Source organism: Suncus etruscus, chromosome 7, assembly GCF_024139225.1.
Source record: "Suncus etruscus isolate mSunEtr1 chromosome 7, mSunEtr1.pri.cur, whole genome shotgun sequence".
NCBI lineage: Eukaryota > Metazoa > Chordata > Mammalia > Eulipotyphla > Soricidae > Suncus > Suncus etruscus.
Genome location: NC_064854.1, coordinates 35,336,857 through 35,348,544, shown reverse-complemented (window position 1 = coordinate 35,348,544; position 11,688 = coordinate 35,336,857). Strand labels below are relative to the sequence as shown.

Sequence of the window (11,688 nt, the reverse complement as noted above, 5' to 3'; positions counted from 1 at the left end):
GACCCAGGCCTGGGACTCAGCAGACAAAGTGCCTGTACAATAAGGATGAGGTCAGATTTGATCACTGGTCCACTGCATGTTCTAGACTGCAATCTTCAGCCCTGATGGTATGATCGAAGGCATCACAGCAACTGTGTGACCTTCAGCACACTGCAAGCAATGTGGGAGCACCACAAGCATGTGCCAGTACAAGTGTGCAATTCTCAAAACCCCTATCTGGCTTTAAGAAATAATTTTATAGGGAAATAAAAATGGGTAAAGCAAAACAAACAAACAATAACAACAACAACAATTGGGTAAGAGGGCCAGAGAGATAGTACAGAGGTTAAGAAACTTGCCTTACATACAGTGTACTCTGGTTTTTAATCCCCAGCATTGGTTATGGTTTCTTTGAGCATAGAAGGTGAGTACCACCAGTGAGGCCCAAATGCTCCCCCCACCCCAAAACAAAATAAGTGGTTAATCCATTTCCTTCCTTCCTTCCTTCCTTCCTTCCTTCCTTCCTTCCTTCCTTCCTTCCTTCCTTCCTTCCTTCCTTCCTTCCTTTCCTTCCTTCCTTCCTTCCCTCCCTTCCTTCCTTCCTTCATATGGGATGCAACATCAAACCCAGGTTGATGCTTTCCCTATACCCAGGTTGATCTCTTCACACACACACCCAGCTTTTTTTCTTGTCCACACCCAGTGGAATTCAAGGGTCACTTCTGCTCTGCACTCAGAAGTCACTCCTGGCAGGTTTAGGAATGCCAAGGGATTGAAGCCTGGTCGATCCGTGTGGAAGGCAAATGCCCTACCCACTATGCTATCGCTCTGTCTACCCCCAAGCTTTTCTTTTAAATATAGAAGATGCACCATACAACAAAAACAATGAAAACCATAGGCTCTCAGTGAGTACAGTTTTGATTAAATTATACAACTTTACCTTATGAGAATGCAAGTGGTACATTTATTATTTTTTGGGGTTTTTTTTTTTTTTTTTTTTTGGTTTTTGGGTCACATCCCGCAGCGCTCAGGGCTTACTCCTGGTTCTTCACTCAGAAATCGCCCTTGGCAGGCTCAGGAGACCATATGGAATGTCAGGATTTGAACCACCGTCCTTCTGTATGCAAGGCAAAACACCCTACCATCTATGCTTTCTCTCCAGCCCCACAAGTGGTACTTTTTTTGTTTTGTTTTGTTTTTGGGTTACACCTGGCGTTGCCAGGGGTTACTCCTGGCTGTCTGCTCAGAAATAGCTCCTGGCAGGCACGGGGGACCATATGGGACACCGGGGTTTCGAACCTATCACCTTGGGTCCTGGATCGGTGCTTGCAAGGCAAACGCCACTGTGCTATCTCTCCGGGCCCCCACAACCTGGTACTTTTAAAGAACATTCTACTTCCCTTATCCTTTGCATGTGTTTGACCAGGATTTTAACCCCCATCTCCTCATATGATCCCTAAACCCTGTAGGAGTGATCCTTGACTTCAAAACCAAGCATAAGACCTGAGCATAGCAGTGGTTATGGTCCTAAAACAAATCAAGCAAAAAAGAATAAATTATTAAATATTTAATTAAATTTTTTTAATTTAAAATTATTTCAAACCCTATTGTTTGAGGTTCTCATTGGAATGGCAAGACTATTTTAAGAAATATTATTCTTTTTACATACATTTTTTGGGGAAAGTGGGAGATTATACCTGATTATACTACTCAGAGGTTTATTCCTGGCTCCATGCTCAAGGATCACTTCCATGCTCAAGGGACTAGATGGGGGTACAAGACAAGCTTTAACTGCTGTAGTATCACTCTGGCCCTCAGGTAGTTCTCTCTCTCTCTCCCCCCCCCCTCACACTCTTTGTCTCTTTCTTTCTCTCACTCTCTTTCTTTCTATTTGGTACTGAGCAATCAGGTTCTTTAGGTTCTTGCCTGGCAGAAGTGGTCAGGTCTGAAAGCAGAAGGTTGTTCCCAGACCACTTCCTTTCTGAATTCTATGTTCATAAAGCCTGAGCTTTTAAAATCTGTTGTACCAGAAGTAAAAAGACAAGAATTGAGAAGCAACAGCAGTGGTTTGAACAGCAGAGGTTCCCAGCACTGCATTCCTTCTGTCTGTCCACCTCCTTCTCCTCCCCACATCCAGGAAATCTCTTGAGTCACCTCTTGAATCTCTACTCCCTGAATTTGAGAGTCAAATTTGAATCATTGTTTAGACCCATTTTTCAAAGCATTTGAGTTGGGGGAACAAACATTGTGGAAATTGGAAGAATTTCTGTCACAGACTGTTTCATCTCTTGTGCATGTATAGGGGGAAGAAGGAAGTGGCAGTTCTAAGAGACATGCTACATTTTTAGCCTGAGAGGACAGAAGAAGGATCACACAGGTCATCAAAACTGTCAAGATGAGAAGTGGAATTGTGTTGGCAGGGAGGTATGGAGTAATTCATTTCATCTCAGGAGCATGAAATTTGAGCTAGAGCTTCCAAAGCATCCAACAACCCATAAGCAGTTGGAAGACAGAGATTAAGGAACTTGTTTAGAAAGCCACTGATCCATTTCTTCCATATCTTGATGTGCCTATGCAAACAAATAACAACTGCCATATACATCTTTTTTTTTTAAGTGTATTTTTTGTATTCCTAGCTTAAAAAAAAAGCTTACTAAATCTTATGCTATTGTATTAATGACTTTACTGGATATACAATAATTTTCACAAAAATACTTGCTAATGATCTTTTTTCTTTTTTCCATATTATTATTATTATTATTATTATTATTATTGTTTCTATTTTTGGGGGGGGTGGACCACACCCAGTGATGCTCAGGGGTTACTCCTGGCTCAGAAATCGCTCCTGGTTTGGGGACCATATGGGACACCAGGGTATCGAACCAGGATCGTCCTAGGTCATCTGCATGCAAGGTAAATGCCCTACTGCTGCGCCACTGCTCCGGCCAACAGGTTTCTTTCTTTCTTTTTTCTTTCTTCCTTCTTTCTTTCTTTCTTTCTTTCTTCTTTCTTTCTTTCTTTCTTTCTTTCTTTCTTTCTTTCTTTCTTTCTTTCTTTCTTTCTTTCTTCCTTCCTTCCTTCTATCCTTCCTTCCTTCCTTCCTTCCTTCCTTCCTTTCTTTCTTTTTTTTTTGTGGTTTTTGGGTCACTCCTGGCAGTGCTCAGGGGTTATTCCTGGCTCCAGGCTCAGAAATTGCTCCTGGCAGGCACGGGGGATCATATGGGCGCCGGGATTCGAACCGATGACCTCCTTGCATGAAAGGCAAACGCCTTACCTCCATGCTATCTCTCCGGCCCCAACAAGTTTCTTTTCTAATAACTTCATTTTCTATCATCCTGAAACAAATGTATTATGAGCAGTTATGTCAAACTGCTCAATTTATTTAAATAAATAAATTAATTAAAAAAAGAGAGAAGAAAGCCACAGATCCTAGTTCTATCCCCAGTACTACATTCTGGTCCCATCCCCCACACCTCCAGGAGAGACCCATGAAGTACAGAGCCAGGAGAAGCCCCTGAGCATGTCCAGGTGTGGCCCAAAATCCCAAATAAATATATTAAAATCTCAAACCTAAAAGTTAAGCAGCTGTAGATGGGAATATTTCAAAGGTTACAAGTTTAAGGTTAGAGGCCTAGGCAGATAGTTTAAAAGGCTGGAACAAGAGCTTAGCATGTAGAGATCTGGGCCAATTTCCCATATGGCACTGCAAGAAGAAACCTCAAGCACTAGGCTGGAAGTAGCCCACAGAGCACTGCTATATGTGGCACCTAAAGCAAAACTGAAAAAATTAGGAATGTTGACGAGCTATTCTTGGGCAGAGCAATAGAACAGCAGGTAGTATGCTTGCCTTGCATGCGGCCAAATTAGAGTTCCATTTCTGGTACTCCTATGGTCCCCAAGCCTGCCAGGAGGACCCCTGAACACAAGAGTCAAGAGTAAGCCCTGAGCACCACTTGGGTGCCCCCAAAACAAGTAAAAAGACCTCCAGTTACTGGTGATGAGAGCTCAAAGAGAAAAGACCAAATGGCTGAAGACAGTCTTCATGAGAAGCTACAGCAAAGGTTGAAAACTGGCCCCATCTATCATTATAAACTTCTGATTTCTTTCTTTCTTTTTTTTTTTTTTTTTTTTTTTTTTTTTGGTTTTTGGGCCATACCTGGCGTTGCTCAGGGGTTACTCCCTGGCTGTCTGCTCAGGAAATTAGCTCCTGGCAGGCACGGGGACCATATGGGACACTGGATTCGAACCAACCACCTTAGGTCCTGGATCGGCTGCTTGCAAAGCAAATGCCGCTGTGCTATCTCTCCGGGCCCAACTTCTGATTTCTTATTTGACTAAAAACATTATTCTCTAAAATCAGACCTCAGAAATCTGTATTTATTATATATAATATATTATATATATATATATAATATCTCAGTCTAAGGGTCAGGGTGAAAGTTTGGGGCCCTACCCACTACTTTGCAACATGACCAAACTGAATTTGATTCCAGCATCCTTATCATGCCTCCAAGAGCACTGCCAGGACCAATTTCTGAGTGCACAGTCAGAGTAAGCTGTGATGCATAACAACATAAATAAATGAGTAACCCCAGTCTTTCCTGGAGGTTGGACCTTTTTTCAGGAGTCATTGCTAAAGAACCAAGGGAGCAGAGCTCTGAAGACGTCGATTTTGTCTCTATTTATCTTTATAGTTTGAAAACTAGAACTTCTAGTCCAGCATGAGGCCCGCAGCTTTGCTTTGCCTGGAACTTATTTATTCACAATACTAATACATTATAGCGTATTCACTGAAAATTAGTGCAAACGTGATCATTCTTTAGAAGCCCTGCAAAACCCCATGCTTTCCTTTCGTTTGGGAGATGCTTCGTGTTCCCAGCTGTGAGTGTTTCCTTCGTGTTTTAGGGCAACAAAAACTGAACTTGTTGGAAGATTGATCCATTGAGGCTCTAGCAGTGGTCCTCAAACTATGGCCCGCGGGCCGCAATAGTGTTTGTATCCTGTTTTGGTTCTTCATTGCAAAATAAGATATATGCAGTGTGCAAAAGAATTCGTTTCATAAGTTTTGTTTTACTATAGTCAGACCCTCCAATGGTCTGAGGGGACAGTGAACTGGCCCCCTGTTTAAAAAGTTTGAGGACCCCTGCAGGAAAGGACAAGAAGGGCATTGGAAATTTTCAGGGTCCACATCGTCATAGAGGGCCAAAGCGATGCATAGGGGGGTTAGAGCATTTGCCTAGCACGCGGGCGACTGGGCTCCATCCCCTACATCCCAGGTCGGCCACGTGCAAAGCAAACGCCCTACACACTGAGCCACCTCTCCGGCCCCCAGGACACACTTCCTTTTGTTCCCTGTTCTTGTCTCCCTGATGCAAATGCAATTCATTTGCAAAGAGCAAATGAATAAACCAGAGAGTCATTCCAATTTTCTGTTGCTCCAAACCAAAGAGCAAGCAAGCAGCCGCTTATAGTGCTTTATTATTTTTATTTTGTTTTTCTGGGGCCACGCCCTGAGGGACTCTGGAGTTACTCCTAGCTCTGTGTCAGAAATCGCTCCTGGCAGGCTCTAGGGCCTAGGGGGAACCAAATTGGATGATGCCGGGAACCGAACCAAAGGCCCGTCCTTGGTGGGCTGCATGCCAGGCAAAAGCCCTACTGCTGTGCTATCTCTCTGGCCCCTAGAGGACTTAATTTCAATAGACACCGTTTATTTTAAAAGTTTCCACAAATCCCTCTCTTTTTAGGCAATGGGAAGAGCCCGCCGGGCAGAGGTTGCCAGAAACCAAGAGGCAAGTTGGCAAGTGAGCGGGCAGCAAACCTCGAACCCGCGACCCACCGGGCCTCAGAGAATCCCCAGGGAAGGCAGGGCAGGCGCGGCGAACGCGGGGCGCTGATTGGCAGCCAGACCTTTCGCGCATGCGCCGTGCGTCTCCCACGCCGCCCATCCCGCCGCCCGCCGCCGGGTCTGCGGCCGCAGGAGCGTGGTCGGGCGAGCGAGCGAGCGAGCGCAGGGCCGAACGAGCTGACTCCGGATCCCAACCGGCCTCACCCTTTCCCTGGACAAAGCGAGTGTGGGGTGAGCGGAAGCGCGATCGCCTCCCCCCGCCGCGACGGGGCCCTTCTCGGCCCCCGTCGCCGCCTGAAAGCTCGCGAGAGTTGCGACCACTCCCGCCGGCGCCGGTGGCAGCCGCCGCCGCCATGGCTGCCATGATGGGATCTGAAGTGAGCCTCGGGGCGACGCGGAGCCAGCCTGCCAGCCGGTCGCCGCTGTTTCCCCGGACGCCCCGTGTTTTGGGGGGTGGGGTGCGGGCAGCACGACGAGGCGGGCCGCTTTGCAACCCTTCTCGGCCTTCGCCACCCCCGGGCCCCGAGCGCAGCTGCCTCGCTCGCTCGCGCCGCCCGCTAGCACCCAACGTCCCCGGGGGCGGCTCGCGGCTGCCGGCGCGCCGGGCGCGGGAAGATGGCGGACCCGGCGGAATGCAACATCAAAGGTCATGTGTCGCTTCCGACCCCTCAACGACTCGGAGGTGACCCGCGGCGACAAGGTACGTGGCCAAGTTCCAGGGCGAGGACACGGTCATGATCGCGGTGAGTTGCAGCCCCTGCTCTGCTCCTGCTCCCCGCCCGGTGCTCGTGCGCGCGACGCCCCTGGGCTGGCTGGCTGCTGGGCCCGGCCCGGCGCGTGCGACCTTCCCCGGGAGGGAGGGAGGGAAGGAGGTTGTGCGAGTTCGGGGGGGGGGGCTCGGGGGTCGCCCCCACTTAGAGCCGGGGGGGCGTGGCCGCGGGGAGCTGGCAGAGGGAGGTGCCCAGGCCTGGGACTGACTGGGACACTCCCCCCCACCCCACCCCACCCCACCCCAGCTGGGGCGCTGGATGAACCATTGTAGGGAGCCGGCTGGGGTTCCCCATGGGTTGGTGTTAATTGAGCCCCGTGGAGGTGTCCACTTTTTTTTTAGGGGGGGTTGAGGTCGACCTTTTTTTTTGTTTTGTTTGTTTTTTGGGGGGTCACACCCGGCAGCGCTCAGGGGTTCCTCGTGGCTCCTCGCTCAGAAATCGCTCCTGGAGAGATAGCACACAGCGGCGTTTGCCTCGCAAGCAGCCAATCCAGGACCTAAGGTGGTTGGTTCGAATCCCGGTGTCCCATATGGTCCCCCGTGCCTGCCAGGAGCTATTTCTGAGCAGACAGCCAGGAGTGGACCCCTGAGCAACGTCGGGTGGGGCCCACAAACAAACAAAAGAAATCGCTCCTGGCAGGCTGGGGGGGGGACCATATGGGCATGCTGGGATTCGAACCATCTACCTTCTGCATGCAAGGCAAACGCCCCACCTCCATGCTATCCTCGACGGCCCCTGAGCTTAAGAGCGATTTCTTAAGGGAGCAGGGTTAGGGACACCCTTGGGTTACCCCCCCCCCACACACACACACACAAACACACTGGATCTGCAACTGTCTGCCATGCTGCCAGCCTCGTAAAAATGCATCCTCTACTGGGCTTGAACCCCTACATAGGGTTGACCCCGGAGGGAGGAAGTCTCCATTGAAAGTGCTGGGCAGCTGCAGCTACTCTTAGGAAACTACCTGTGCTCAGATGAGCATCTTGAATGAATTTTCCAAAGGTGACTTTCCAAATGGCGGGTCAAACGTTCCCCTTTTTGAAACCCGAGTTGGATCGGGTTCTGTTGTGTCTGTGTGTCATCTGCTCCCAGATCTGGCTTGTCTGTCTGTCTGTCTGTCTCTCTCTCTGTCTCTGTCTCTCTCTAGCTCGCTCTCTCGCTCGCTCTCTCTCTGTCTTGGGTCAACTAAGTACACTGTGTGTTTTGTTTAAGACTGAAACCCAACTACAATCATGCTTGTAATTGTGGTCCTTAAATAAAGATTTAAAAATAAAATAAAGAGGCCGGAGAGATAGCATGGAGGTAAGGCGTTCGCCTTGCATGCAGAAAGGACGATGGTTTGAATCCTTGCCTCCCATATGGTCCCCTGAGCCTGCCGGGAACGATTTCTGTGCATACAGCCAGGAGTAATCCCTGAGCGCTGCTGGTGTGACCCCAAAAATAAAAAACCAATAATAAATAAAGAAAGAAAAATAAAGAAAGATGTAAGCAAAGATAAACAAGCAGACAAAAGTAAGTGCACAGGAGGAACCAGATTCTCTCACCAACTGAGTCTTAGGGGATCGTGGTCTACGGAAGGTTGTTAGGTTTTGTTTGTTCTTGTTTTTAATGTTTATCCAAGTATTAGGAAAGTAAAATTTTAAAATGATCTTTTTTTTTTTAAACCTGCACGGAAACCAGAGATCTTGTATTTAGGGTCTACTTCTACAGTTGAGAGCTAGCTAACTTGGAAGAAGTCGTTGGTGAGATGTATATTTATTCCCTTTGTTAATAGAGACCACAGAGTTAGCCCCGCCATTGTCTGGGAACCAGAATGTGAGGTTCAGTTTCTTTCTTTTTTTTTTTTAATTGTGAGATTTAATCTACAGTATTGAAAGGTGTCTGGAAATACCATTCCCAGTTCAGGGAGATTAAAGTGAATGATAAGATACTTCCTACAGTACAGTGAATGCCTAGACATTAAAGTTAGCATTCTTGGTAATGCCGTGTGACCAATTTTTTTTTTCTTCTTCATTATTATGGTACTAAATTTTAACTTTGACTTTCTCTCTAGTAGCAGTCCATATTTAGTATTGTTGTTTGGGCGGTTTAATTTGGAGATATGACTATAAAGGTCACACTGGAAGGACCGGATGTTGAAGAATAAAAAGCCTGGATATGTTGAGCAGTGGTACTAAAGTTAACAAGGGAGTACAAGAGAACCTCTTTAGATAATTTCTTGAGGCCAAGAATGATGTATTGAACATGACTTGAGTTGTTAGTTTTTCATAACTTCTTGTGATTACTCAGCTTCAACCGGGGTTGACACATCAGAGCTTGCATTATAAGTGCTCTGTTTTTTCAGGTGTTCTCTGTATCAGTATCAGTATTTTTAATTTGTTGGAAGGCTAAATTTCAGGGCTTGCAACTTGTTTTAATGCTCATCTAGTCTTGGCATGCACTCACTCCCTTGCCCCCAAAAGTAGGTTTTGAAAGCGGTCTTCTGCTGAGTAGACCAAATACAATATAAAATATGAGGGAGGGCTAGAAGAAAAAAAAGTAATTACTACAGGAAGTATTTATTTCTAGGACAAAGTTACTGCAAGACACTTAAGATCTTTAAGTTCCTTCTAAGTGTTCTTAGTAATGTCAATTAAGTGGTAAGGTTCAACACAATGGGTAGATGATTGAGTTGTGAATGTTGTAATGACCTAAAACGTAGTTGACTCTTAGAGAAACTGGTGAGCATTTTATTCTAGTTTATAAACACAATATAAGCAAAAGTTCATTACAATGTAGTGCCTAGCCTTAGTAAATGTAAAGCAATATGTTTAATTAGTTTTAGAAACAGTTCTTGTATATTAATTACTCTAAGGTCTCTTTTTAATGAACTTTTAGAGTTGGGAATTTATCCAGGTAGCTGAGAGGGGCAAAATTAGAAGTACTTTAATGAAATCATCTACTTTTGTTCATAATATAAATGACTCAAAATGGTTTTTGAATTGCTGCATTGCGGCATTTAAAATGTAACTGTTTTGGGACCACACCCGCGAGTGCTCAGGCTTATTCCTGGCTCTACTCAGGGATCACTCCTGGCAAGGCCTATATGGGGGTAGGTAGGGCATTTGGATCTTGCCATCATAGTTCAACCCCAGCATCCCATATCCCTGAGCACCACCAAGAATAAGTAATTCCTGAGTTCAGGGCTAGGAATAACCCCTCAGCGCTACAGGTTGTGGCCCATCCCACCCAAATAAAAAGTACTGTAAACACCATATGGAGTTCTGGGATTTGAACCAGGGTGACCACGTTCAAAGCAAGCATCCTCCTCCCACCCCTACTATTGTGCTCCAGTTCCTAAAACATAATTGTTTAAGCATTATTTTTATGCATTTTGTATGATATTTTTGTCAAATAAAATTTAAGTTGTAAGTAGTTTAAAGTGTAGTTTATGATACTGAATTATAAATACATTTACATTGATATAGGAAATGAATTTTAAGGAATCTGATTTTCATCTCACTTCATTTTCCAATACATTGGCCCATTATTTTTATTGTTACCAAACAGATGAGTGGTTTGACTGGGCCCCATTCCTGGCAAATCTTGTAATCTTAACGATATTTATTTGCTTGAAGAGGATGAGAAGCCTATGGAAAATACCAGAAGAAAATATCAATAGAATCATTTATATGTATACATATATATCAACTCAATTTATTTATGCAATAAATATTTTAGCACTATTATTTTTATAAACACAAAAGGAAAAGAAATATCATTAGAGTGGCTGGAGTGATAGTATAGTGTGTGTCACTTGCTTTGCATGCAACCTGCCTGAGTTCAGTCCCCAACATTCCATAAGATCCCCTGAGCACTGCCTGGTGTACCCTTTCCCTTCCCAAAAAACCAATATAATTAATCCTGCATTTATGCATCATAAAAGTAGATGTTTACATTTGCATTGTCATGTATTTTTTACCAATTACCATTCATACCTCCCATTTTCCCACACTTGGCTCACAATCCCACACCATTTCAGGAAAAGAAAATCTCAGTACCCCCTGAAAATTTATCTTCTTTATGCAAAGTATCCCTTAGTTCCAGTAGTAGGTGCAGTAACCGTAGTTTTGCCTGCTTTGAGATGCAGTGCTATACGAGAGGCTAGTAGAAACCAAAACAAGGTCTGTAGTTCGTTAAAATTAGAAATTAAACCTAACAAGATTATTTTACTAAGTTTGCTTTTTGTAGACACAACACAATGGTTTCCTGCTTGATTCTGATTACCTTTAGTGTGAAAATATTAGGAGATGGCTCAAAAAAAGAGAACATACTTTACTTGACAGGGCTCAAGTTCAATCACCAGCACTACTGGGTATGATAAAAAAGAAAGAAGGAAGGAAGGAAGGGAGAGAGAGAGAGAGTCAGAGAGCGGCACAGAGAGAGACAGAGAGAGAGAGAAGAAGGGAGGGAGAAAGGGGAATGAGAATGATTTTGTTTTGGGGGGCTACACCTAGTGACACTCAGGGGTTATACCTGGCTGTACACTCAGAAATCGCTCCAGGCTTGGGGGACCATATGAACGCCTGGAATAGAACCAAGGTCTGTCCTGGATCGGCCACCTTCAAGGCAAATGCCCTACTGCTGTGCCATCGCTCCTGCCCCTAAAAAGTACATTTTTTTGTTTTGGTTTTGTTTGGTTTTTAGGTCACATCCGGCAGCACTCAGGAGCTACTCCTGCTCTATGCTCAGAAATCGCTCCCGGCAAGCTCGGGAGACCTTATGGGATGCCGGGATTCGAACCAACATCCTTCTGCATGCAAGGCAAACGCCTTACCTCCATGCTATCTCTCCAGCCCCTAAAAAGTACATTTTTAAATAATTTTTAGTAATGCAACATATGCTGCTTAATCTAAGTGTTATAGGGAATTTTTTTGTGGACTACCAGGAAATTCCTGCAAATCACGGGTTGAAGAACAGGGGGTCTAATTTATTTGAAAAACTACTAGTTAAATAGTGCGTTTTAATTAAAGGTCATTAGAAACAGTTCTTATGTTTCACAAGTCTTGTTTTTGTTTTGTTTTTTTTTTTTGTTTTTTTTTTTTTTTGTTTTTT

The 11,688-nt window shown here is 45.1% G+C and overlaps 1 protein-coding gene across 1 annotated transcript in view; it reads left to right on the top strand.

Moving 5' to 3' along the window:
* Window positions 1-6,439: 6,439 nt before the first annotated feature.
* The window catches only part of KIF5B (kinesin family member 5B), a 62,372-nt gene continuing 57,123 nt past the window's right edge, over window positions 6,440-11,688 (top strand). The window contains 3 exon segments of the mRNA XM_049777160.1: window positions 6,440-6,466; window positions 6,468-6,524; window positions 6,526-6,567. Coding sequence (XP_049633117.1) covers window positions 6,440-6,466; window positions 6,468-6,524; window positions 6,526-6,567 — 126 coding nt within the window.